This window comes from Budorcas taxicolor, chromosome 8 (assembly GCF_023091745.1).
Source record: "Budorcas taxicolor isolate Tak-1 chromosome 8, Takin1.1, whole genome shotgun sequence".
Classification (NCBI taxonomy): Eukaryota; Metazoa; Chordata; class Mammalia; order Artiodactyla; family Bovidae; genus Budorcas; species Budorcas taxicolor.
The window spans coordinates 93,785,868-93,813,020 of NC_068917.1; the positions used below are offsets into that span (position 1 = coordinate 93,785,868).

General features: G+C 40.2%; 2 protein-coding genes across 3 annotated transcripts; one reads left to right on the plus strand and one right to left on the minus strand.

Moving 5' to 3' along the window:
• Nucleotides 1–9,254: 9,254 nt before the first annotated feature.
• Nucleotides 9,255–16,340, minus strand: MRPL50 (mitochondrial ribosomal protein L50). Its single transcript, XM_052645192.1, has 2 exons — nt 16,227–16,340; nt 9,255–9,945 (listed from the first exon to the last, which is right to left on the minus strand). Exons 1-2 carry the CDS (start codon nt 16,316–16,318, stop codon nt 9,558–9,560), a joined length of 480 nt encoding a protein of 159 aa, XP_052501152.1. The 5' UTR covers nt 16,319–16,340; the 3' UTR covers nt 9,255–9,557.
• A 441-nt stretch (nt 16,341–16,781) lies between these two features.
• On the plus strand, nt 16,782–27,153 carry ZNF189 (zinc finger protein 189). 2 transcript variants are annotated; one of them, XM_052645244.1, is made up of 3 exons: nt 16,782–16,917; nt 17,591–17,717; nt 25,433–27,153. In XM_052645244.1, the coding sequence occupies exons 1-3, from the start codon at nt 16,885–16,887 to the stop codon at nt 27,151–27,153; spliced, it is 1,881 nt and encodes a 626-aa protein (XP_052501204.1). In that variant the 5' UTR covers nt 16,782–16,884. The 2 variants fall into 2 exon arrangements, with proteins under 2 accessions (XP_052501204.1, XP_052501205.1); XM_052645245.1 differs by having other exon boundaries at nt 17,633–17,717.

The window sequence follows — 27,153 nt, forward strand, 5'->3', positions numbered from 1 at the left end:
AAGACCAAGGCTTCTTTAGGGTAACAGAAAACCATCATGGGTTCCCCACCACCAGGCTAGTGGGCACCAAGTAACAAGCAACAAGTCTATCATTTAGGGTGTGCAAAAACATGGAAAGAGACACTTTCTAATGTGCAAGCACACAGAGAAGTCCCTGAGGGTGGAAATTGAAAGTTGAAAAAAAATCCTCTAGCAAACCTACCTTCTTTCCAAACACAAAGTAACATCAAAAGATTTTGAAGTTGGTGATTATAGTGAACAAAGCCATAGCAATGACAACAACAACAATGAGCTCAACCCTTGACTAAATTTACTCCACTAACAGACCAGCAGAAGGGGAATTTCTCATTTAAGATGTAAATACTCATACATTAAGGCCCTACATATGAACAAGTTCTGTTCCAAGAGCATGTTTGTAAGTCCAATTCATTCATAAGTCCAGCAAAGTTAGCCTAGGTACCCAACTAATACAATTGGCTATATTGTACTGTGCTGTAATAGGTTTATAATACTTTTCACAAAAAATACATAAAAAACACAAATCATAAACATTTTTAATCTTACAATAAAGAATCTGGAAAAACACAGTAGTACTGTACAACAGGTGGCATACAGGGGCTAGCACTGAGTGAATAAGCAAGAAGAGCTACCACCTAGAGGAGGGAGAGGAGGTGGGAGTGGCAGAAGGATCGTCAGCTGAAGGATCATCAGCAATGGGATGGAAGACAAGCTTCAACGTCACTTATGCCTCCCATTGACTGCACAGGTTCTGGTTCCTTGCTGAATTCAATTCTATCTACCCTCTTGAAAAAAATGATACAGTGATGTCTGGGTAGCAGCTCTATTTTTCCTGTCACAGATGACATAGTTAACACTGGATTGTGTTCTGAATGACTGCTGTAAACTTCACGTACTGGTCAGGCCCTGTGCCTCCTCAAAGGAAATCCCCTTGCCATTTCCTGCATTGTGAACCTCTTTGGTTCTTCAGTTACTTCTTCCTCTTGTCTCTCTTTGTCCTTTCTCTGGGCCTCCAATTACAACAGGTCTTCATTAATAAACTCCTGACGCACAGCAGCAAGTTCAACAAAGTCATTCTCTTGCAGATCTAGCTCTGAATAGGATAGCTTAATTATTCAAGAATGAGGAGAGAAACAGGGTGGTAGCTGAAAGGGGTAAGGAGGAGTCTGCTTTGTGTCCTACTTTGTGTTCCTCCAGAAGCCAAACTGAGGCAAGAATTCAGGAGAAAATAGTTTATTTTGAGGAGGTTCCAAACATGGGTGGAGAAGAGCAATGAGAAATATCCAGTAAATGATTGGTTGAAGGTTGCTCCTGGTAGTGCTGCTGGAAGGTGTGCATTAATTTCTTACCACTTCTAACCTGACATGTGGGAAGGTAAAATGCTAAATCCAAGTTTTGAATGTTCTGAGTCAGACCTCTGCACTAATCACAAATACATGTAGGGTAAAGCAATAAAAGTATCTGCTAACTTTGTATTTTGTTTTTAATGAATGTGTCTGTGTGTGTATTCAGAGAGACAGAGACAGAGAGAGAAGGGTAGTTATGAGATGAGGTAGAAATAGGCATGAATACATGCTGATGAGAATCAGCCTAGAGAGCGAAAAGCATGGAGAATGAGAATGTGATGGTAAATAACATAATGTTTCATCAGAAGCTTAAAAACAAGTAATTTATAGCCCTGAAGTGTAATTCTTTACTTGCAAAAATATTCAAGAAACTGAGTATTTAAGGTCACACAGAGATACGTGGCAGAGTTAGGAACAGAATTCATATCTCCAACTTTGAGTCATACTGATTAGAAGTTCATTAAGAATTTATCAGGGGTCTATATGTGATATTCACTAGGAAATTACATTCTTTGCCCTAAATAAATCTAAAGGTGTATTATTCCTTCCACACATTATCAATTAAGCATCTATTTAAGTATCACATGCATCAACCAGTATACCCATTAAGAAATGAAAGTCATTAACTTTAGTTAAAATAACACTTTTCAAATGTCACCTACCCCCTCATTTCTGAATTGCATAAATACGACACATAGTCAACCTTCAAGAAATATTTTCACAGAATGTAACTCTAACATATTGTTAGTCTTAATTAAAAGAAAATCATCCTTCAAACAAAATAAAAATAGGACAGTTTCCTCTGTAATTTTCTAGGAAATAGTCTTTAAGATAAGGGAGAAGTATAAATCCCAGTGGCAGGGACAGAATAAAGAAAAGTTAATAATTTCAGATAGCCTTTCATTTTCCCTGAGAAATATAAATTCTGGCTTGATTTCCTCATAATTACAAGTCTCTACTGATACCCTTTCTGAACAAAATCTAACTGAAAAGATATACCTTTATCTGAAGACTCTTGAATTCCACAGCTCTCTAAGTAAAAGGATTATTTGTCCTTATGAACTACTGAATTCCAAACACTGGAGTCAATAATCAGATTTACTTCTCATTCAAGAGCCAATTTTAACCCATCTCCAATCAGCCCAAAAGAGACAACTCAGAGTATAGGACAAAGTATCTGACTTCTTCTTGAGACCTTCTTTCTAGCAGCAAAGGAAGAATGACACAGCTAGAGCTGTCCTGGTCAAAACCTCAAATATGCCTTTTGAGATTAACTGAGGTAGTATCAGTGAAATAGCAGACTACTGCCCTCTTCTTGCTCTAATTTCCTATGAACTTTTGAAACATAAGAAATCCAGTCCCCTCATTTCTCTCTTTTCCTTCTCTATGCTCTCTAAATATTTCCCTCTTAAGAACAGGGAAAGATTTGCTTTCAAATCTTTGCTCATATATTTTACTAATTTTTTAAATTAACAAATGTGATTTCCACTGGACATATCTTTCTTTTATAAAGAAATAAGTCAAAGGCTTTGACCTGCTACCAAAGCATTCTGAACTAGCCAAAAATTACAAATGTCACAGTAACCAACAAAATACTTTTTCATGGGCACAATTTCTATTTTCAGAACTTGGCCAACACCAAATTTCCCATCAGTTCCCTTCCCCTCTCAACCAAGTCATAGGGGTTCTTCAAATAGCTACAGAATGGAGCGTTAGTGGGATTTTACATGACAGGAAAATAAAAGCACTATTTCCATAAAACTATGAGCCCTTATTTATTTGAGGTGATGAACAAAGCATTTCAAAAGTAGTTAAGGGGGGACTTCCCTGGTGGTCCAGTGGTTAAGAATCTGCCTTCCAATGGAGGGGATGCCAGGAACTCAACCAGTGGTTTGATTCCCAGTCTGGGAGCTAAGTTCCCAAGTGCCCAGGGGCAACTAAGCCTGTGCACCACAATGAAGACCCAGTGCAGTCAAAAAAAAGCAAAAAGAAGCGAGGGAGAAGTTTCTTTTAATGCTGCTTCAAATATATACTACTGTTAAAAAGGAGACAGGCTCAAAATGAAGTCATTTGTGCTAGGCCCCAGGCCAGCAAACCAAGACATTATCTAATCTCTTTATAGACTCAACCTTCCCCAGGAAGGCCGCAGGACTGGAAAAGGTCAGTTTTCATTCCAGTTCCAAAGAAAGGCAATGCCAAAGAATGTTCAAACTACCACACAATTGCACTCATCTCACATGCCACCAAAGTAATGCTCAAAATTCTCCAAGCCAGGATTCAACAGTACATGAACAGTACATGAAATCCTGGGTGGATTTTAAAAAGGCAGAGGAATCAGAGATCAAATTGCCAACAACCATTGGATCACTGAAAAAGCAAGAAAGTTCCAGAAAAACTTCTACTTCTGTTTTACTGACTACACCAAAGCCTTTGACTGCATGGATCACAACAAACTGTGGAAAATTCTTCAAGAGATGGGAATACCAGACCACCTGACCTGCCTCCTGAAAAATCTGTATGTAGGTCAAGAAGCAACAGTTAGAACCAGACATGGAACAACAGATATTTCCAAATTGGGAAAGGAGTACATCAAGGTTGTATGTTTTCCCCTGCTTGTTTAATTTACATGCAGAGTACATCATGTGAAATGCTGGGCTGGATGAAGCACGAGCTGGAATTAAGATTGCCGAGAGAAATATCAATAACTTCAGATATACAGGTAACACCATCCTTATGGCAGAAAGTGAAGAACTAAAGAGCCTCTTGAAGAAAGTGAAAGAGGAGAGTGAAAAAGTAGGCTTAAAACTCAACATTCCAAAAACTAAGATCATGGCATCTGGTCCCATCACTTCATGGCAAATAGATGGGAAAACAATGGAAACAGTGACAAACTTTACTTTGGGGGGGCTCCAAAATCACTGCAGATAGTGACTGCAGCCACGAAATTAAAATATGCTTGCTCCTTGGAAGAGCTATGACCAACCTAGACAGCATATTAAAAAGCAGAGATATTACTCTGCCAACAAAGGTCCATCTAATCAAAGCTATGGTTTTTCCAGTAGTCATGTATGGATGTGAAAGTCCCTTGGACTGCAAGGAGATCCTACCAGTCAATCCTAAAGGAAATCAGTCCTGAATATTCACTGGAAGGACTGATGCTGAAGCTGAAGCTCCAATACTTTGGCCACCTGATGAGAACTGACTCTTTGGAAAAGACCTTGATGCTGGGAAAGACTGAAGGCACGAGGGGATGACAGAGGATGAAATGGTTGGATGGAATCACTGACTCAATGGACATGAGTTGAGCAAGCTCTGGGAGTTGGTGATGGACAGGGAACCCTGGCGTGCTGCAATCCATGGGTCACAAAGAGTCAGACACGACTGAGTGACTGATCTGACTTCCCCAGGAATGTGACCTTTAACCAGCTTGATAGACCCTATCCATTACCCTTAAGGAGAATGCCTAAAATAATACATGTTTTTGCTAGTAATTTCCTTTTTTCTGCTCCCTCTCTGCCTTAAAAACCTTTCCTTTTTTGAAGCTCAACAGAGTACATCTCTATTGCTGGATGGGATACTGCCCGATTCCTAAATCATTTAATAAAGCCAATTAGAACCACTAATAAATTGAATCTTTGTTATTTAGCACTGGCACTGTTTATGTAAGATCATTCTATTAATCCTGAATCTTATAGTTTTTATATAAACATTCATAGTGAGCTCAACAGCCCAACAAAGTAAAATTGCTAATACTTTTATATAGCCATTATTTAATTTTTAAAAATGTAAACCTTTTATAATTATAGCATGTCTTTATTTTAGTGAACTAGTTAAGTTAGCAAACCTAATTTAATTTTTCCATGAAAACTAAAGGTCATTATTCTGGTATATTATATTGGGCAATAAATCAGGGATGCCCTCTAGAGTTATTGGTGAATGTGCAGTTTATCTTTCCTGGTTAGCTAAACATTCCAGGACTACTGTTTCAGGGGGCAGAATTTGTAATTGAAGGCCTTCTTCAATGAGCAATGCAAAAAAGTAGAGGAAAACAACAGAATGGGAAAGACTAGGGATCTCTTCAAGAAAACTGGAGCTGATATGGAACATTTCCTGCAAGGATAGGCACGATAAGGGATAGAAATGGTAAGTACCCAACAGAGGCAGAGAGATTAAGACGTGGCAAGAATACACCGAAGAACTATACAAAAAAGATCTTAATAACCGGGATAACCACGAAGTGTGGTTATCACTCACCTAGAACCAGATATCTTGAATCTGAACTCAAGTGGACCTTATGAAACATTAATACAAATAAAGCTAGTGGAGGTGATAGAACTCCAGCAGAGTTATTTCAAATCCTAACAGATGATCCTGTTAAAGTGCTACACTCAATGTCAGCAAATTTGGAAAGCTCAGCAGTGACCACAGGACTGGCAAAGGTGTTTTCATTCCAATACTAAAGGGCAGTGCCAAAGAATGTTCAAACTACCATACAACTGCACTCATTTCACATGCTAGTAAGGTTATGCTCCAAATCCTACAAGCTAGGTTTCAGCAGTATAAAACCAAGATTTTCCAGATGTACAAGTCGGGTTTAGAAAAGGCAGAGGAACCAGAGACCAAATTGCCAACATTTGTTGGATCATAAGAGAAAGCAAAGGAATTCCAAAAGAAACATCTATTTCTGCTTCACTGAATAAAAATTAATATTCTTAAGAGTTTCACTGGAAGGACTGATGCTTAAGCTCCAATGCTTTGGCCACTTGACGCAAAGAACTGACTCACTGGAAAAGACCCTGATGCTGGGAAAGATTGAAGGCAAAGAAGAGGGCAACAGAGGATGAGACAGTTAGATAGCATTACTTGACTCAATGGACATGAATCTGAGTAAACTTCGAAGAGTGTAGAACAGGGAAGCCTGGCATATTGCTTGCAGTCCATGGGGTCACTAAGAGTGCAAAAGGACTAAGCAACTGAACGACAACTAAGTCCAAGCTTGCTCTGCTTGCCACACGATAGGCCAACGAATCCAAGAGATGAGGTGTTGAGGCAAGGAAGAGAGACTTTATTTGGGGAGCCAGCAGACTGAGAAGATGGTAGGCTAGTGCCTCAAAATAACCATCTTATGGGGTCCGGAGGCCAGGTTCTTTTATCGATCAGAGATGAGGAAGCAAAGTAAAAAGGCCATTAACCTTGCAAACATCTCCTCAGGCAGGGGATGTGTTCATTTCTTCCTTCCTACCATCCATAGGTGGACAGGGTTCTGAACAAAGGCACTTTAGCTTAATGGTCAGGAAGAGGGTCAGGATTCTCTGAGGCAAACCATTCTGTATGATTATAATAACAAAAGCAAGTCAGAGAAACAGTTCCAACATGGAGTCAGAACTGGCTTCCTCCCTGCAACACAACTTGTCTCCCACTTCAATACCAGTGTCTAGGATGGCGCTAGTGGTAAAGAAAAAAAAAGACTCGGCTGCCAATGCAGGAGACCTAAGAAACACGGGTTCGATCCCTGGGCCAGGAAGATTTCCTGGAACAGGAAATGGCAACCCACTCCAGTATTCTTGTCTGGAGAATCCCACAGAGAGAGGAGGCTGGCAGGCTACTGTCCATGGGGTCGCAAAGAGTCAGACACAACTGAAGTGGCTTAGCACAACACAGCACACACAGGGTCATGGTACTCAAAACGTAAGAATTACCTACTTTTTAAACAAGCTCAGGACCCGCTATTGTCCTAGAGAATCAGAATCTGTATTTTAAAAAGATGCCAACTAATTCATAAGCACATTAAATTTTGAGAAACTACTCCAGGCTACAAGAGTAATTTCTCTAGCCATATTTGCGTGGTCTGGCAGTTCATGGGGTCGCAAAGAGTTGGACACAACTGAGCAACAACAAAGCTGAAACCAAGTGTTTTCCACACCGCTCATTCCTTGCTTCCATCTTGCCTCTGCACGTTTTTATCTCCATATCAGACAGAAAAGTTGTGCGGGAAATGAGATAATCAAATCCTGTTACACAGAATCCAAATGTTTCCACCCTGAACCCATTCCACAAAGAAGCAGAAGGGATACAATAGCTCTAATGTTTAAGTTCCAGGGCTCTAGACATTTTGGCACTGCAGAAACTTCTGAAGTTATTCAATGTAGTGTCAAAGTCACTCAGTCGTGTCTCTTTTCAATCCCATGGACTGTACCCCGCCAGGATCCTCTGTCCATGGAATTCACCAGACAAGAATATTAGAGTGGGAAGCCATTACCTTCTCCAGGGGATCTTCCCGACCTGGGGATTGAGCCTGGTTCTCCTGCATTGCAGGCAGATTCTTTTTTTTTTGCAGGCAGATTCTTGACTGTCTGAGCCACCAGGGAATCTTCAGTGTAGAGGTTACTGAAAATCGGATTATCCACTGATGGTATTTATAGGGCATGACTGTACTGTAACTTATTTTTCTAATAAACATCCCAGAATTTATATAACCAACTAATTTTTGCCCTCTTCAAAGGAGTTTGCCCTCTTCAAAGGAGTCACCCTAGGAAAAAAATAAATGTAAATTTCTTTAAAAACTTGTCACTTTTCTTTCAGAATTATTAGACAAAATACAAGAAATTCCTTCTCCTCGTGTCATTACTCTCTAGCCACCTCTAAAGTCTGAACAATAATTCTTAATCACTTTATCATTTTTATCATTCAGAATCATCTGGTTAGCTATAGAAGCAATTTCCACAAATTAAAAGTCCATGAGTCTGCAAAGATTTATCACTCTAGTGGATACTCATAGAGCATTCAAGGCTACCTTTTAAAAAAGGTTTGAAATAAACATCATCTCCTTTGAAGAGAATATCCTTTCTGATATAAAATCTGGTATATATCTGACCAAAAGATTATATCTCTTAACAAAAGTGAAAGTCACTCAGCCATGTCTGACTCTTTGCAGCTGCATGGACTGTATGCTGCTGCTAAGTCGCTTCAGTCGTGTCCGACTCTGTGCGACCGCATAGACGGCAGCCCACAAGGCTCCCCTGTCCCTGGGATTCCCCAGGGAGGAACACTGGAGTGGGTTGCCATTTCCTTCTCCAGTGCATGAAAGTGAAAAGTGAAAGTGAAGTCGTTCAGTTGTGTCCGACTCTTCCTGACCCCATGGACTGCAGCCCACCAGGCTCCTTCGCCCATGGCATTTTCCAGGCAAGAGTACTGGAGTGGGGTGCCACTGCCTTCTCCGCATGGACTGTATAGTCCATGGAATTCTCCAGGCCAGAATACTGGAGTGGACAGCCTTTCCCTTCTCCAGGGGATCTTCCCAACCCAGGAATCAAACCCAGGTCTTCTGCATTGCAGGCGGATTCTTTTATCAGCTGAGCCACCAGGGAAGCCCAAGAATACTGGAGTGGGTAACCCATCCCTTGTCCAGTGGATTTTCCTGAACCAGAAATTAAACCAACCCAGGTCTCCTGCATTTCAGGCAGATTCTTTACCAGCAAAGCTACGAGGGAAGCCCATAGCTCTTAATAGTTGGCAAGTATTCTTCTCCATTTACAATACTGAAGAAAATGACAGGATTCCTAGATGGCACAGTGGTAAAGAATCTACTTGCAATGCAAGAGATCTGAGTTTGATCCCTGGGTCGGGAAGACCCCTGGAGAAGGAAATGGCAAACCACTCCAGTATTCTTGCCTGGGAAATCTCATGGACAGAGGAGCCTAGTGGGTCACAGTCCATAGGGTCACAAAAGTAGGACACAACTTGGCAACTAAACAACAATAACAAGAAAATGATGAGGCAGAAAAGCAAATTTCACCTTAAAAAAAAAAAAAAAAAAATGCTCCAAATCTACTTTAATTCCAAGAGATTTATCTAGATTGAACAGTATTATTTTCTAAGCAAGTAGTGAAACAACTTTTGTAATATACTACAGATTTTTATTTCTTTTACAAATGTTATTTTATCTGTATAGTAATATATATTTTCATAAATTATGAATGACCTGATTCCATTAAAAGTTTCCGCAAATGTGAAAAAATCTTATTTGTCAATTCATGACAATAAAAAAAAAGATTAATAACTTTCTTCCACAGAGAAAAGTGGGTGTAGAGACCAGTTCTGACAGCATTTCTCATGGTAAAGATTCAAAAAGTCTAAAAACAGCCCCCTTTCCAGGGGAAAAAAAAATTTCAATGTGATCTTCCTTTGAACTGTTCAGTAACCCCAGGTGATTTTTAAGTTGGGAGGCAGATTACTGGCAATAAGTTCATCAAATTTAGATCTATCCTGAACAGGCACAGTATAGAAATCAAGAACATCTCTAACCCTGCACATCTGGTGAAGCCTGGAGTTAGGCACTGCATGGCCCAAGTCATCAGCTAAACGTGCTAAGAAGCTGAACTTCATATGAACATCTTCCAGGGAGATCTCCTGCCAACTGGTAGGAACAGATGAACCAAAAACTTCTTTGACATGAGATTCCAAACGACTCTGGAGATCTTTAGGTGGTATGTATGCTTGGCTTCGTAAGGGTGGACACACCAAGATAGGTTCTTTCTTCACCTCTTCTACTGTCTCAGCTACCATTGGCTGTTTCTCTTTTCTGGAGGGATCAAAAACAAATAAGTGAATCTTCAGTTCACTGCATTAACGAAGTTGACAAGTTGACCAACACCAGACCTAATTTTGCCCAACAATCTAAATCAATATACTGCACACTTATTACTTGTACTTAACTCTTTCTGGGTACTGTTGAGAGAAGAATTAAATAGGTCTCTGCCCTTACAAATTCATAGTTGAACTCAACTGGCACAAAGAGAAAACAAAAGCTAACTTCAGATTTTACATGCCCTAAGAATTTCCAGGAATGGATGAAGATGGTAAATCCTCTGGAGTTTCTGGTCCTCCCAGATCCAAACCCCAATCTACCTAACCTCATTTCCCACTAATATCTTATATACATTCTATGCCCTACTCAAACTGAATTACCTTCTGTTTCCCACTCTTCTGATATCACATTAGCTCAAGTTATATCCTACCTCAAGTATCTATTCTTGCCTGGAAAATCCCATGGACGGCAGAGCCTGGTAGGCTACTGTCCATGGGGTTGCAAAGAGTCGGACACGACTGAGCAATTTCATTCATCCATGTGTATATTGCAGTGTGTGTACGTTAATCCCAAACTCCTAATTTATCCCTCCCCTCCTTTCCCCTTTGGTAACCATAAGTTTGCTTTCTATGTCTGTAAGTCTGTATCTGCTTTGTAAGTAAGTTCATCTTTTTTAAGATCCCACATATATCACAGCACTTAATATTGTTCTCAGAGCACACCTCATTCCACCTGAGTTTTAATTTTATTTACATTCTACTTCTCTTACTAGATCAGGATTTTTCAGCATAAACACTACTGACATTTTAGACCAGATAATTTTTTTATTGTGGGAAGCTGTCCTGTTCACTATAGGTTGCTCAGCAGCACCCCTGGCCTCTCCCCACTAAATTCCAGTAGCACTCCTGTCCTCCAAGTCATAATAACCAAAAGACATTGTCAAATGTCCCTGGTGGACAAAACTGTCCCCAGTTAAGAATCACTGTATCAGATTATAAACTTGAATACAGAGATGTGTTTAGGAGTCCTTTAAAATAGCTCGTATAACTATTACACATGGCCCAATGTGAGGGAGTCTGTCTTTACATATTATTTCAGCGCTTAATATCTGTTCATAAACTAACTCCTGCTTCCTATGGAGCTGTCATCTGATTGGGATCAGTCATCCCAACAGAAATTGGAGGGTATCAGAAATGGACAACATTAGTCAAGGATGATTTGTAATGCTATTCCTCTATGTCTATTCAAAGACTCTTCTAGTTACTGATCCCTCTTTCTACGTCAATTCTTTATCAATTTCTATCTACTATTCTCATGACACACAAATATGCTGTAGTATTTCCCATCTTTAAAGGAAATAACCTCCAGATTCCATGTTCCACTCCAGCTGCCTTTACAACAAACTTCTCAAGAGTTGCCTACACAACTTTGGTTACCTCCTGACCTCCCATTTTCTCTTGAAACTACTTGTTTCACAACTCATCGCAATGAAATGTAGTCTATTCCCTTCATCTCAGTAATCTCTTATACAGGCATACTTCATCTTATAGCACGTCATAGATACTGTGTTTTTTTTTTACAAACTGAAGGTCTGTGGCAACCCTGCAACCATCAAGTCTATGGGCACCATGATTCCAACAGCATTTGCTCACTTAGTGTCTGTGACATCTTCAGAATTCTCACAATACTTCAAACTTTTTCAATATTTTATTTGTTATGGTGATGACCAGTGATCTTTGATTTACTGCTGTAATTGTTTTGGAGTGTCACAAACCATGCTCCTACAGACAAAACTTCACTGACAAATATTGTGCGTGTTCTCACTGCTCCACCAAGTGCTCTCCCCTTCTTCTTGGACCACCCTATTCCCTGAGATACAACAATACTGAAATTAGGTCAATTAACCCCACAAGAGCCTATAATTATGTGTTCAAGTGAATGGAAGAATTGCCCATCTTTTACTTTAAATCAAAAGCTAGAATGATTAAGCTGAGCGAAGGCATGTCAAAAGCCAAATTAGGCTGAAAACTAGGACTTCCAGCTAAACAGTTAGCCAAGTCATGAATGCAAAGAAAAAGTTCCTGAAGGAAATTAAAAGTATGACTCCAATGCACATACAAATATTAAAAAGCAAAACAGCTTTATTCCTGATGTGGAAAAAGTTTTAATGGTCTGAACAGAAGATCAAACTAGCCACAATATTTCCTTAAGTCAAAGTCTAGTCCAGATCAGGGCCCCAATGCTATTCAATTCAATGAAGGCTGAAAAGGTGAGGAAGCTGTAAGTGGAAGCAGTGACAGATTTCATTTTCTTGGGCTCCAAAATCACTGTGGATGGTGACTGCAGCCATGAAAGTTAAGACACTTGCTCCTTGAAAGGAAAGCTATGACAAAACTATAGACAGCATATTAAAAGGCAGAGACACTTTGCTGACAAAGGTCAAAGCTATAGTTTTTCCAGTAGTCATGTATGGCTGTGAGAGCTGGACCATAAAGAAGGCTGAGCGCTGAAGAACTGATGCTTTCAAATGGTGGTGTTGGAGGAGAGTCTTGAGAGTCCCTTGGACTGCAAAGAGATCAAACTAGTTAATCCTAAAGGAAATCAACCTTGAATATTCATTGGAAGGACTGCTGCCAAAGCTAAAGCTTCAGTACTTTGCCCACCTGATGCAAAGAGCTGCCTCACTGGAAAAGACCCTGATCCTGGGAAAGATTGAAGGCAAAAGGCGAAGGCGGTGGCAGAGGATGAGATGGTTAGATAGTATCACCGACTCAGTGGATATGAATCTGAGCAAACTCTGAGACAAAGTAAAGGATGGGGGAGTCTGCATGCTGCAGTCCATGGGGTAGCAAAGAGTGGGACAGGACTTAGTGACTGAACAACAGGAGACGTTGGTTCACGAGGTTTAAGGAAAGAAGCTGTCCCTGTAACATAAAAGTGCAGGGTGACACAGCAACTACAAGTTGCACCAAGTTATCCAGAAAATTTAGCTAAGGTAACGAAGGTGGCTACACTAAACAATTGATTTTCCATGTAGACACAACAGCCTTCTATTGAAAAATGCCATCTAGAACTTTTATAGACAGAAGAAAATCAATGCCTGACTTCAAAGGACAGGCTTACACTGCTAGAGGCTAACATAGCTGGTGACTTGAAGTTAAAATCAATGCTCATTTACCATTCTGAAAATCCGAGGGCCCTTAAGAATTATGCTAAATCTACCAGGCTTGTGTTCTATAAATCCAACAACAAAGCCTGGAAGACAGAACATCTGCTTACAACAAGTTTTACTGTATATGTACAGTTGAGACCTATCACTCAGAAAAAGATTCCTTTCAAAATATTACTGCTCATTTAACAATACACCTGATCACCTAAGTAAGCTCCCTCATGGAGATATACAAGATTAATGTTTTCATGCATGCCAACACAACTTCCACTCTGCAGTCCATGGAGCAAGGAATGAGCTTTACTTTCAAGTTTTATCATTTAAGAAACACATTTTTTAAGGCTGTAGCTGCCATAGACAATGATTCCTCTGATGAATCTGGGCAAAATCAGCTGAAAATGTTCTAAAAATAATTCATCAATCTAGATGCCATTGAGAATATTCATGATTCATGAAAGTGAAAGTTGCTCAGTTGTGTCCAACTCTGCAACCCCAGACTATACAGTCCCTAGAATTCTCCAGGCCAAAATACTGGAGTGGGTAGTCATTCCCTTCTCCAGGGTATCTTTCCAAGCCAGGGATCGAAACCAGGTCTCCGGCATTGCAGGCAGATTCTTAACCAGCTGAGCCACTAGAGAAGCCCATTCATGATTCATGAGAAGAGATCAAAAGAGCAACAGAAACAGAAATTTGGAAGAAAACAATTCTAACCCTCATGAATGATTTTTAGGGGTTCAAGATATCAGTGAAGAAGTAATTGCAAATATAGAAGGAACAGCAAGAGAACTAGAATTAGAAGTGAATCCTCAGACATAACTGAATTGCTGCAATCTCTGGTGGCTCAGATGGTAAGGAATTTGCCTGCAATGCGGGAGACACAGATTCCATCCCTGAGTTGGGAAGATTCCCCCGGAGAAGGGAATGGCTACCCACTCCAATATTCTCGCATGGAGAATTCCATGGACAGAGGAGCCTGGCAGGCTACAGTCCATTGGGTTGCAGAGAGTCGGAAACAACTGAGGAACTAACACGTTCAGTTTCAGGATAAAACCTCATCACTGAAGAGCTGGTCCTTAGGAATGAGCAAAGAAAATAGTTTCCTGAGATAGAATCTACTCCTGGTAAAAATACTGTGAGGACTGTTGAAAAGACAACAAAGGACTGAGAACATTACACCAACTTAGTTGATAAAGAAGGGGCAGAGTTTGAGAGAATTGATTTTAATACTGAAAGAAGTTCTACTGTGGGTAAAATGCTATCAAACAGCATTACATGCTACAGAGAAATCACTCATGAGAGGAAGAGTCAATCAATGCTGCAAACTTCCTTTTTGTGTTACATTAAGAAATTACCAGACACCCCACCCTTCAGCAACCAACACCCTGAACTATCCTTTGCCATTAACATCAAAAAGATTATAACTCTCTGAAGGCTCATATGATGGTTAGCAATTTTTAGCAATAAACTATTTTTTAACTAAGATATGTTTATTGTTTTCTTAGACATAATGCTATCGCACATTAAACACTACAGTATGGTGTAAGCATAACTTTAAATGTACTGGGAAACCCCAAAATCTGTATAACATGCTGAGATACTTGCTTTACAACAGCAATCTGGAAACAAACTTCAGCAACTCCAAGGTATGCCTGTACTGCTCTAGTTTTCTTCATAATTTACCACTTTTTGAAATTATCCTTGTTCACTTTTTCCTCCACCAAAACATGCTTTATGAGGACAAAGATTTGGTTTATCTTATTACAACTGCATTCCTCACATTTAGATACACTCTAGAAATACTTGTTAAATGAGACAGTGAAACAAACTTGAAGGAGATTTAAGAGATAATAATAAATACTAAGCAAAATATAGGGAAAACAAGGACTTCCCTGGTGGTGCAGTGGATAGGAATCCACCTGCCAATGCAGGTGACATGGGTTAGATCCTTGGTATGGAAATATCCCACATGCCAAGGAGCAACTAAACCCATGCGCCACAATTATTGAGCCTATGCTGTAGAACCCAGGAGTTACAACTCCTGAGCCTACATGCTACAACTCCTGAAGCCCCGGCACCTAGTCTGTGCTCCACGAGAGAGAAGCCACCGCAATGAGAAGCTCACACAAGGGAGCAAAGAGCTGCCCCGACTCGCTGTGACTACAGAAGTCTGAAAGCAGCAAGGAAGCCCTAGTGCAACCAAAAATTAAATAAACAAATCACATATAAAAAAAGAATCAAAACAAAATGGAACAGAAGGAAAGCTAATAAAACATGAGCTGATGAGAAAAATCCCTTCGGGTTGAAGTTTTTCTTGGAAACTTAAGAGCGTTTACACTGTTTCTTGAGGTTCCTACAAATCTTCATCTCCTAACACTAAGTCATAGACATTTCACTTGTCTAAGTCACATGTCTAAGTCATGTCCTAACACTAAGTCACAAAATTTCACTTGGCCCTGCAGAAAAAGCAGCAGATTGGAGAGTTAAGAGACCGGGATTCCAGATCCAGCCCGGTCATTAACTTGCTTTCTGACTCTTAGCAAAATACTGCTATTTCCTTCCGGTGCTGGCTCGGTTTCCTCTTGCCAGAGTACTCACGCTCTGTGAAGGGACTCTGTTTCGCGGCAGCATCCTATATAAAGAAATGCTGAGCCAGGACAGTTGTTTAATAGCTATTTGAGTAAAGCAATGAGCCGACAAAATGTGGACACTGCACCCTGAATCCTTCTTTAGTTCAGCGAACACTTTGACATTCATGTTCTAAGTTGCCTGTCCCAAAACAGTCATTTGTTTCCCGACACCACATTATACTCCGCGTCTGGAACACGTGGTCAGTAAGTATGGTTTACCTAATAAATTAACAGGTGAAACAGAAGGAGAAGGGGGCGGTATTTCGGTTCTAAGATGAGTAAACTGAGGGCACACAGAGTAAGTGGACCCCACCACTCGCAGAAACAGGAGCTGAAGCTTCTGAACTCAGAACCCTCAAGCACTTTCTCGTCCTTTCCCTGGTAAAGCGCAGGACCACGGTCCCGTCTTAAGTTCATCATTCTCAGTTCCTCTCCTTACTTTCTGTGAACATGACCCACGGTCTAACCTTCCGCTTTACCTGAGTCGAGACCAAAATGCTCTGCGTGGCGCCCCTGAAGCTAGCCCTGTGAAGCTTTTTCTGCAAACGCCGGACACCCAGAGCGCCGCCATCTTCGGCGAGACCTTGGTGACAGAGCTCCACCCCCAGGCGGCAGCGGCACGCGAAGATCAGCCAATAAAATGTAAGCTTAGTGGCAAGTGTCCTTTTCCGGTTGAGACCAACCCAGGCTCCCTCGCCTTTTGCACTCCGGGAAGCGTAGTTCGGTCGCCATGGCCGTGGCAGGCTGGACCCCAGCGCTCTCTCAGAGCATGACGGGAGTTGTAGTTGAGGGGCGTCCCGGGAAGGTTCCCGGTGACGCCTTCTGGTCCGGGGGCGGGCGGTCACAGAGCTCTTTGGCTGAAAGCAGCAGGAACTGGCGACCGAGAGGAGGCTCTAGCGAGGCCTGGAAGGCTGCACAGCCAGGCAGGGGAGGGGGGTGCGGGGTGGGGGCGGCCAAGTAGCGCTTCTGACCGGCTGCTGGGGTCGTGACCGTTCGGGGCAAGACCTGGCCAGATCCAGCCTAGAGCCTAATATTTCGCTTTCTTCGGGCCTAATATTCAGCGGCCGGGTAGGCCTTGCCAGAGCCTCCTTTTCGTGCGGCCACCCGGGATTCTTGCCCTGATTTTCTGTCTGAGAGATGGCCTCGCCGAGTCCCCCGCCACAGCCAAAGGTAAGTCGCCCCTCGGAGTATCCCCGTTCTCTCGCCTTTACCTAGCTCGCTAGGCCGCGCCACCGCCCCCATCCCCCTTTTCGGGTCTTTAAGGCCAGCGCGGTGCAATGAAGTACCCCCTAATGTACTGGGGAGCCCTTCGCGATCACACTGCCCAGTGGCTCCTTTTTTCAAGAGCGACTTGCTAAATCTAAAGAAAATTAGTAATGTTCCAAACTAGCGTTTTCATTTATGAGTTCTTCCAGGTGAGGTTAGCTTTTTTCATCCTCCCTTGTGTCTTCTACACCTGCCCCATGCCTGGACCCAAAGTAGACGCTTAGAAAAATTAACATAATTGAGTTGAAAAGGGTCGTAATTGAGTTGGAACGGGGCGATGAGGTGCAGGAAACTTGGGAAGGCCTTAGTGCAGCTTACTAAAATTAAATACTAGGGCATACTGGGTAAACCTTATCCTTAAGCTCCTCACTACAGAGGACAGAGATCCAGCTGTGTTTTCCTCTAATTTGAGGTGTCTGAATTTTGTCGGGTCCCAGAATTGAGCCTCACTTGTAACTCTTAGTTATCATGTTCCTGCTAGCCTACCCGGTTCTGATAAGTGGTTGTTTCTGCTACTTTTAGCGGTAGAATTGTCCTTGAGACAACAAAACTGACTGCAGAAATCATACTATTTCAGGGCTTGCTGACATTTGAGGATGTGGCTGTGTTTTTTACCCAGGAGGAGTGGGATTATCTGGATCCAGCTCAGAGAAGCCTGTATAAAGATGTCATGATGGAGAATTATGGAAACCTGGTCTCACTGGGTAAGAATCTGCTGTTTCTTGGATCAGAATAGCTAAGAAACTGTAAGGAAGCAGAACACATGAACTAGTACCATACCAAATGGCTTTGTTTCAAGGCTCCAATTCAGACCTTTCAGCCATGAATTGTTTCCATGGCTCTCATCCCTACCGTCCTTGCAGTGACCAAAATACAAGCTTTTCTGGCTTCCATCCTCGTAATCTCATTCCCATATTGCTCTGTACTTTCCCTCCTAGCTCATCCTCCCACTGCTTTCCTCCCACCCCTTTTCACTCTGCCTTCTGGAGCCCCTGTTTCTCTTCACATGGTGTTCCCTACCCCTCCTGGCCTTAACTGAAACCTGGCACTTTCCCAAGGACACTACTTCTCTGGCAGGGGCGGCTTATTCTCCCACATCCTCTTCCTTCCCCATCCTTTGTCTCAGGGCTGAAAGGGAAAAATAATTGTTCTCCTGACTTTTCAGTACTGTTCGCAAAGCATTCGTTTTCCATCTTCAAATGTAATTTCTCTTTTGAGGTCTCAGCTATCTTGCTCTACCCTCTTAATTTCTTTACACTATCATCTGTCAATTTTTTTTGTTGGTGGTGTCTCACACATAGATTTTGTCACATTTTGGAATCTCCTCTTTGTTAAGCCACACCATCCATCATGCAGTATTACTTCTGCCTCAGTGTATCTTCAAGGACCCTGCTTTTCCATTCCTATTAAGCACCTCACATCAATGATCACACTTAATTTTGTTATAACAGGCAAATTTTAAACCCCAGTATCTTGTATTTTGACTAATACCTTATTCTTTCTCAGCAGTAGATGTTTATTGACTATAACTAAACAAGTCGACAAAACAGACATGATCTCTGCCCATGTGGAGCTTACTGTAACTTCCTACCTGTCTACCTCTTCTCCTCTCCTACTGAACCTGTTTATTCTTAATCTTTCCTGTTCCTTGACTTCCTTCTTTCCCCCCAGGCTCTTAGTTCCCTCTTGCTTCACCTTCTCATCTAACCCATAGCTGCTGCTGCTAAGTTGCTGCAGTTGTGTCCGACTCTGTGCAACTCCGTAGACGGTAGCCCACCAGGCTCCCCCATTCCTGGGATTCTCCAGGCAAGAATACTGGAGTGGGTTGCCATTTCCCTCTCCAATGCATGAAAATGAAAAGTGAAAGTGAAGTCACTCAGTTGTGTCCAACTCCTAGCGACCCCATGAACTGCAGCCTACCAGGCTCCTCCGTCCATGGGATTTTCCAGGCAAGAGTACTGGAGTGGGTTGCCGTTGCCTTCTCCACTAACCCATAGACCTATATATAAAATGATCACCAGCATGCTCTCTTGCCACTTTGTCATTATGTTCTACCCATTCTGCAAACTTGAAGTCCTGTACTGGTTATAAAATCTGCCTTTTTCTCTTACCTGATTTGCTGAACACAGCAAGAGAAGTTCTGTAACTGAAAGAATTGATGCCCTGCATATATATAGGTGGTTTCCTTCTTCTGGATATAAAAACCCAGCATTTTTTTAATAAAAACCACTTTTTATATCTCAGCAAATTTTTTTATCATTGATTTGCTCCTACCCCTGTTTCTTTCAGTGACTGTTTCAGAAACTTTGAGTTTTCCTTGGGTTTATCACTCAGTGGTGGACCTCACCTTCTGTTTCACAGAGAAGATAGAGACCATCACACATGAACTCTCAAGTTTTCTACCCCTCATTGCACACATAAGGTTGCACATTCTCCAAGAACATATCAGTCTTCCCCCCCGCCTCACCTGCCCCACTCCCCGCCGTGTAATTTGATGATAGGTGTGTTCATGGCGCCAGAGCTCTCCTTTGAGCCACAGTCTTTCTTGCTGCTCCTATAACGTCCTACTTGTTTGCTTCACAGCCAGATTTTTGTAAGAGTAGTTAATGTGTATTCTCTACTTCTTTACTTCTGATTATCTCTAAGCCTCTTTTTGTACCTCTGCCACTTACTTTCAGTTGTTTAACATTCATCAGTAATGACCCAATTGTCAAATACAGTAGATTCTTTCGGGACTTCCATTTCTTTATAGATATTTGAAACTCTTTATTGCTTCCTTCTATTTCTTTGCATTCTCAGACTTTCTCTCAGTCTATAAACCTACCTTGACAGATCTTATTTATACTCAGGTAATCAAGTATGTCATGATAAGTTCCAAATCTTTATCTCTACTTAAGTAGAGAGAAAATATGGAGCCTAACTGCCTAAATAAAAATCCCACTTCCACTACTTACAAGACTTGTGACCATGGGTGAATTACTTAACCTTTCTGTACCTGTTTTCTTTTTTTATATAAAAATGGAAATAATAATAACACTAATCTTAGGATTATTGTGAGCATTAACTCAGCTAATACATGTAAAGCATTTAGGACACTGACAAACACGTATTAAGTACAGTGTATAAATGTCAATTGTTACCTTCATCATCACTGTCATTATCTTCTCTGTTGAACTCCAACTTCTTAGTCATCTCCTTTTGAAGACCACATAAGTAACTCACATCTGGCAGATCTCAAGTTATCTACCGAGATACAAGGGCCTCCGCTTCAGAATTCAGTACTCCATTCTCTGTGCTGTCTTTTATACACTTCCATTGTTGAATTATTATAGTGTACCATAATCATGTTATTTCTCTAGGGAGACTGATCTTTAAGAGGATAGTAACTGTATTCTTTCATTTGATTTCTCCAGCACTTAGCACAGAGCCAGGCATATATTATATGCTTCTTAAATATTTGGGTGACTGAGTGAGTATACTTAAGACTCAGTGTCTTTTGACAAGATTATTGCACTAGCTTGTAATCTAGCTCCTTGCCTCCAGTCTCCCTTTCTTCTAATATATTCTCTTCATTGCTACCAAAGTGATTTTGTGTTAGTTAACTGCTTACAACTTCTGTAATTTCTGACACCTTAAAGGATAAAAAAAAAAATCTTCATTTCTTGTCCTGTATACTGGAACCACCTTATATAGCTCCCATGCAGCTTTCTAGCCTCATCTGTTGTTTTCAGGATACAACTTCAGTCTCCAGCCATATCAGATGCTAGGTTTTTTTTCCATTATGCTATGGTATCTCTGAGTCATTGACAGCTTTTTCCACCCATATAGTGTCCTGGTTGATAATATCAGGTGAATGCCCAGCCTTGCCTGTGCCTAGTACTGTAAAATAGCAGTGAGCCCATCTGTGATCTCCTGCGTTCAGGCTCTCTTTATTGTAGCTGAAATACAGCTTTTCGTGAGTTATTCTTTCTTCCTCCACAATCTTTTCATCTTCCTGTATAAATTCTGTATCCACCCCCTTGATTTGTGCTCCCTTGATGAGAGATTACGGTTACTCAACTATTCAGTGTAGTGTTTTCTGGCATTTCATCCTGTTACTCTACTTAACACAACTCGTCTAGCTTTGTAATTTTGCCTCTTCCATGCTGATTTTTCTTTAAAACCTGCAATAACTACATTGATGACAGTTTGATCTCTCAGTTCTTGACCTTTCAGTTCTTTCAATTAAAATAGACTTCTTCAGTTTTGATAACTTCTCTCCAGACTGCTAGAGCCAGATTGGACCTTAGTCTCTTTCCAAATATTTATTCAACTGTTCATTCATTCAATAAATAATTATAAAGCATTGTGGTTGGCCTAAAAATGCAAGTCCTTCCCCATTCTCTCATTGTTTTGTTTTGTTTTTTTTTTCCTAGAAAACTGAGAGAACTGCACTTTGAGGCACCTGTTTACTCTAGAAAAATTAGCTTTGACCAGAGGATGGGAACATACAGTACAAGCATGGCAGGTACCTCAGAAGGTGGTTATAGCTACCAAGCCCAGGTCTAATGGCTAGTCATTTCCAGGCTGCTCTGTTTGGAAGCCTAGATTCACTTGTTCTACATGTCTCTCTATTTGACCTATTTGTTTTCATGCTTGTGCCTCTGTGTTTTATTTACTTTAGCAATATATTATATTTCACTTCTAGTAAGATAAAGTCACTCTTATATTCTCTTTCAGGTTATACAGTTGACCCTTGAACAATATGGGTTTGAAATGTGAGAGTCTATTTGTTTGTGATTTTTTTTCACTAAATACATACTACAGTACTATACAGTCTGCAACTGACTGAATCTGTAGGTGCAAAACCATTGATACAGAGGGCCAACTTCAAAGTTACATGTATATCTTCAACAGAGTGGAGGATCAGTGCCCCTAACCTTCATGTTGTCCAAGGGTCAGTTGTACTTAACTAGTTTTCTGCATTCTTCCAGTTGAAATTTAGATTCATTGGGGTTTTTTAATTGGTTCATGGGATTTTGGTTTGAATAGTTAAGTTGTTAGTTGGTTTGGGAAGAAGTAAGAGCTTTATAATACTGACTCTCTTTGGCAATTGGTTGATTCTAGTTAACTGTTTTATGTCCTTCAGAAAAATTGTATGGATTCTTTTATGGATCTTGCATTTCTTGTTAGATATATTCCTAGGCCTTACGGTGTTTAATATCATGAAGAGCATATTTCTTTTCCTATAATATTTATTAACTAGCTATTCTTGGTAAGAATCAGTATTTGTTTTATATCTTAGTCCTTTCATAGCTATTATATTTCATTTAATTCTTCTGGGAATTTTGGGTAGGTGGTCACTGTTGTTTAGTTGCTAAGTTGTGTCTGACTCTGCAACCCTGTGGACTGCAGCATGCCAGGCTTCCCTGTCCTTCACTGTCTCCCAGGATTTGCTCAGATTCATGTCCATTGAGTTGGTGATGTCATCTAATCATTTCATCCTCTGCCACCCATTTTCTCAGAATTCTCCACTATGACTTGTCTGTCTTGGGTGGCACTGCACGGCATAGCTCCAGCTGCACTGAGTTATGCAAACCCCTTTGCCACGACATAGGTGCGATCCATGAAGGGGGGGCAGTCATACCATCTGCAAATAACGTAATTTTGTACTACTGCTTTGAGTAAAACCCTGGAAAAATATCCGCTGAGTAAATGTTATGAAGAGACTTTAACACAAAGTCTCAGAAAGAACTTGTAATCCAATGGAAAATACAAACTGAAGTACAGTGTAATAATAGCTATAATGCAGTTATAGACAAGGGATGGTCATCAAAAACAGAACACTTGAATCATCCAGTGGATTAAGTGAAGGAACTTTATAGAGGAACTATTGCATTGCATTGAATCTTAAACCAAGAGATTCTCAAGTAAACAATGCCAGTGGATAGTTCATAAATGAGATATGCAAAGAAATACCATAAATGACTAAAGCATAAGCAATTTACACACTTAAAAGTGTGAGAGCATGGGAAGGAGAGTGAGTTGAAGCTTAGAGACCGCAAGAAGTACTGAGTAACATAATGTAGAGAGATTTGGTTTGATTTTAGAGATAATAGGATCTGTAGGTAGTTACATGATTAGAATTCCATTTCATGAAAATCTTTCTGGATTCAATGAAGTAGATACAGCCTAAAGACCAGAGCCAAAGATTATTAGTTGGCTTTTGTGGTAATCTATGGAAAACAGGGAGGGCAAATGCTAAAGAGGAGAATCACTGATTTTGGTGATTGATTAATAGTAAGAAAAAGGCAGAAATCTAGAATGATTTCCTGCTGTGATGGACAGTTAATGCTTCTGAAAGGAACATGATTAAAGGTGGAGATGGACATGACAACAAGTGATGATGGTCATGTTATTTGTGAGACCTTTTTGAGACAGCTTAGTAGCAACATTCAGAGAAAGTGTGTATATAGAGCACGATGAGGATATAAACATGGATAGTAATATCCTTAAACAATTGAGGAGAAGAGAAATGCATGAGGGAAATGTATTAGAAAAGGCCAAATAAGAAGTACGAAGAGAACTAGAATACAATAGCATAGAAACCGAAAACAGTGTAAAGGAGTGGGAGTAGTCAAGAATATCACATGCTGCAAGTAAAATAAGGACTAATAAGTGTCCGTTGCATTTATTACTTGAAAGTCTTGGTGATTTAATAAGTTTCTCTAGATACTAGAAACAGAAACCAGATTTTATAGTAGATTATCAAGTAGATTGAATGGGAAGAGATTGAGTGTGGAAAACATAGTTAGAAAATGGAGAGGTACAGTGTTAACAGTTTTTTTTCAAAGCTTGGATTTCATCTAGAAAAGGATTTCAGGTTCAAGATAAAGCTGGATATATTTTGTATGTTGGTAAGAAGGTGTACACGACTGAGCGACTGAACTGAACTGAACTGAAGAAGTTGTATGTAGAATTCTATGGAGAATACAGATTGAAGAAAGAGGGAGAAATGGTAATAATGGAACAAGTGCCCAGAGGCAAGTGGGATCGAGAGAGTAGATGATTTAGCCTTGGATAAGAATGGGATATATCTTCATGTAGCAGTGCAGGTAATTTTAGGTAGGAGGCAGGTTGGTGAGGCAGTTCTCATCCTTTTTCTTTGAGTGAAAGAAAACACTCTACCGAAAATGAATTTGAGAGTACTGTAAGTAGCCTTAAATAAAAATAAAGTTTCTTAGGGCAATAACAGAAGAGGAGTTTTTTTGGAATAAAATAATGACTGGTTTGAAGTAAGTGAAAAGAAAATTCAAAGATGACTCCACAGTTAGAAGATTATAAAATTGAAAGAAAAAAGGAGGTATAAAAAAAGGAGAAATTGTTAGGGTCAAATAAGAATTTAGTGGTGATTGAATCTTCTCATGAAGTTATCCACCAGGCAGCAAGAGATAGAAAATCAGAAAAGAAGTCAGAGGCAGACTTAAATGTCCCATATGCTACTCTGTTTTATTATAGACCATTATGTTATCTTTCTTCCAACGCATGCAAGATTATTGTTTCTCGGATGTCATGCAGACTCCCAGTTGGAAATGGATAGTTCCAATGTGGGTCTTATATCTTTAGAGGAACGAGACTCATCTATACGTGAAGAATGTGGTATCTGTGGTAGGTGAAGTCATAAACTACCACAGACTATTCTTTTTCCTAGTTTCTTCCATTAGCTCTAAACATGTTCTTTTTTTCCTGTTTTTCTATATAATAGAATCCATATCACTTCAACTCAGTTTTTTAAAGCCATTTATCTCCATATAGGAACTATTTTACTTAGTATTTTCTTTGTCATATTCTACTCTTTCCCTATTTGTACTTATCATCCATTCCACTTGTTAAGAGGCTTCTTGCCTTATCTCTAAATTCTAATTCATTTTATTAATACAATGCCTGGAATGCTTTTATTCGCAATAAATTCTTATTAATGAATGAATTGTTGTTTCCTCTGGTTTTTGTCTGTTTCCTTCTCAGCATCATTTTATGTGTTCTTTTCTGTCAGTTATTTGGCTTATTCACATTACAATAATGCTACTTCATCCTAAGTTTTTCTGAACCTACTGTTTTTTTTCCACATTGTCCTTTCTTTTCTGATAGCTAGTTTATCAGACTGTGACTTATTTTATTTCTTTGTTACCCTTTCTTTAAGGAAAACATTTCATTTTATCAGAAAACTAATACTAAATAATATTTATATAGCTTGTACTGTTTGCCAGGTAGTTTTAAATGCTTTATGTGTTTGAACTAATATAATCATCACAAGGGTGCTGTGATATAGTGAACTACATTTTATGCACATAGTAGATTATTTTAATTATCTTATTTTTATGACAGTTTCTCCTTGCTGGCAAAGAACTAGGCTGACATTTCTGTTTTCCATTTATTCCAGATGTTTTGAACAGAGATAAGGATGAGGAACCAACTGTGAAACAAGAAATTGAGGAAATTGAGGAAGAAATGGAACCACAGGGTATAATAGTTACAAGAATCAAAAGTGAAATTGACCAGGATCCCATGCATAGAGAAACCTTTGAACTTGTTGGTAGGTTAGATAAACAAAGAGGAATCTTCTTATGGGAAATACCAAGGGAATCTTTGACCCAGGAACAAAGAATGTTCAGAGGAAACACTAACATTATCCGTAAGAGACCAAATTCAGAAGAGAAATGTCATAAATGTGAAGAATGTGGAAAGGGTTTTGTCCGTAAGGCTCATTTCATTCAACATCAAAGGGTCCATACTGGAGAGAAACCTTTCCAATGTAATGAATGTGGGAAAAGTTTTAGTCGCAGTTCATTTGTTATTGAACATCAGAGAATTCACACCGGGGAAAGGCCCTATGAGTGTAATTACTGCGGAAAAACCTTTAGTGTGAGCTCAACCCTTATTAGACATCAGAGAATCCACACTGGAGAGAGACCCTATCAGTGTAATCACTGTAAACAGAGCTTCAGCCAGCGAAGAAGCCTTGTTAAACATCAAAGGATTCACACAGGTGAGAAACCCCATAAATGTGGTGACTGTGGGAAAGCCTTCAGTTGGAAGTCACACCTGATTGAACATCAGAGAACACACACTGGTGAGAAACCCTATCACTGTACCAAATGTAAGAAAAGCTTTAGTAGAAATTCTTTACTTGTTGAACATCAGAGAATTCACACTGGGGAAAGACCTCATAAATGTGGTGAATGTGGGAAGGCCTTTAGATTAAGTACATATCTTATACAACACCAAAAAATCCACACTGGTGAGAAACCTTTTCTTTGTATTGAATGTGGAAAAAGCTTCAGTCGGAGCTCATTCCTTATTGAACATCAGAGGATCCATACAGGTGAAAGACCTTATCAGTGCAAAGAGTGTGGGAAAAGCTTCAGTCAACTTTGCAACCTTACTCGTCATCAGAGAATTCACACAGGGGACAAACCCCATAAATGTGAGGAATGTGGAAAAGCCTTTAGTAGAAGCTCAGGTCTTATTCAGCACCAGAGAATCCACACCAGAGAGAAGACTTATTCATACAATGAAACCAAGGAAAGTTTTGACCCAAATGGCGGTCTTGTTATACAACAGGAAGTCTACCCTAAGGAAAAATCTTATAAATGTGATGAATGTGGGAAAACTTTCAGTGTCAGTGCTCATCTTGTGCAACATCAAAGAATCCACACTGGTGAAAAACCCTACCTATGTACTGTATGTGGGAAAAGCTTCAGTCGGAGCTCATTTCTTATTGAACACCAGAGAATCCACACTGGAGAGAGACCCTATCTTTGCAGACAGTGTGGCAAAAGTTTTAGTCAACTTTGTAATCTTATTCGACATCAGGGTGTTCACACAGGTAATAAACCCCATAAATGTGATGAATGTGGGAAGGCCTTTAGCCGGAACTCCGGCCTGATTCAGCATCAGAGAATACATACAGGAGAAAAACCTTATAAGTGTGAGAAGTGCGACAAAAGTTTTAGTCAGCAGCGCAGCCTTGTCAACCATCAGAAGATCCATGCAGAGGTGAAAATTCAGGAAACCCATGAATGTGATGCTTGTGGTGAAGCCTTCAATTGCCGCATTTCTCTTATTCAGCATCAAAAATTGCATGCTACATGGATGCAGTAA

Excerpts from the sequence above, each read along its gene's own strand:
- MRPL50 (XM_052645192.1), bottom strand. The coding sequence starts at position 16,318 with ATGGCGGCGCTCTGGGTGTCCGGCGTTTGCAGAAAAAGCTTCACAGGG. Across the intron at positions 9,946-16,226 it reads GCATTTTGGTCTCGACTCAG|AAAAGAGAAACAGCCAATGG; the intron begins GTAAAGCGGAAG and ends TGATCCCTCCAG.
- ZNF189 (XM_052645244.1), top strand. The coding sequence starts at position 16,885 with ATGGCCTCGCCGAGTCCCCCGCCACAGCCAAAG. Across the intron at positions 16,918-17,590 it reads GTCCCCCGCCACAGCCAAAG|GGCTTGCTGACATTTGAGGA; the intron begins GTAAGTCGCCCC and ends ATACTATTTCAG. Across the intron at positions 17,718-25,432 it reads TGGAAACCTGGTCTCACTGG|ATGTTTTGAACAGAGATAAG; the intron begins GTAAGAATCTGC and ends CATTTATTCCAG.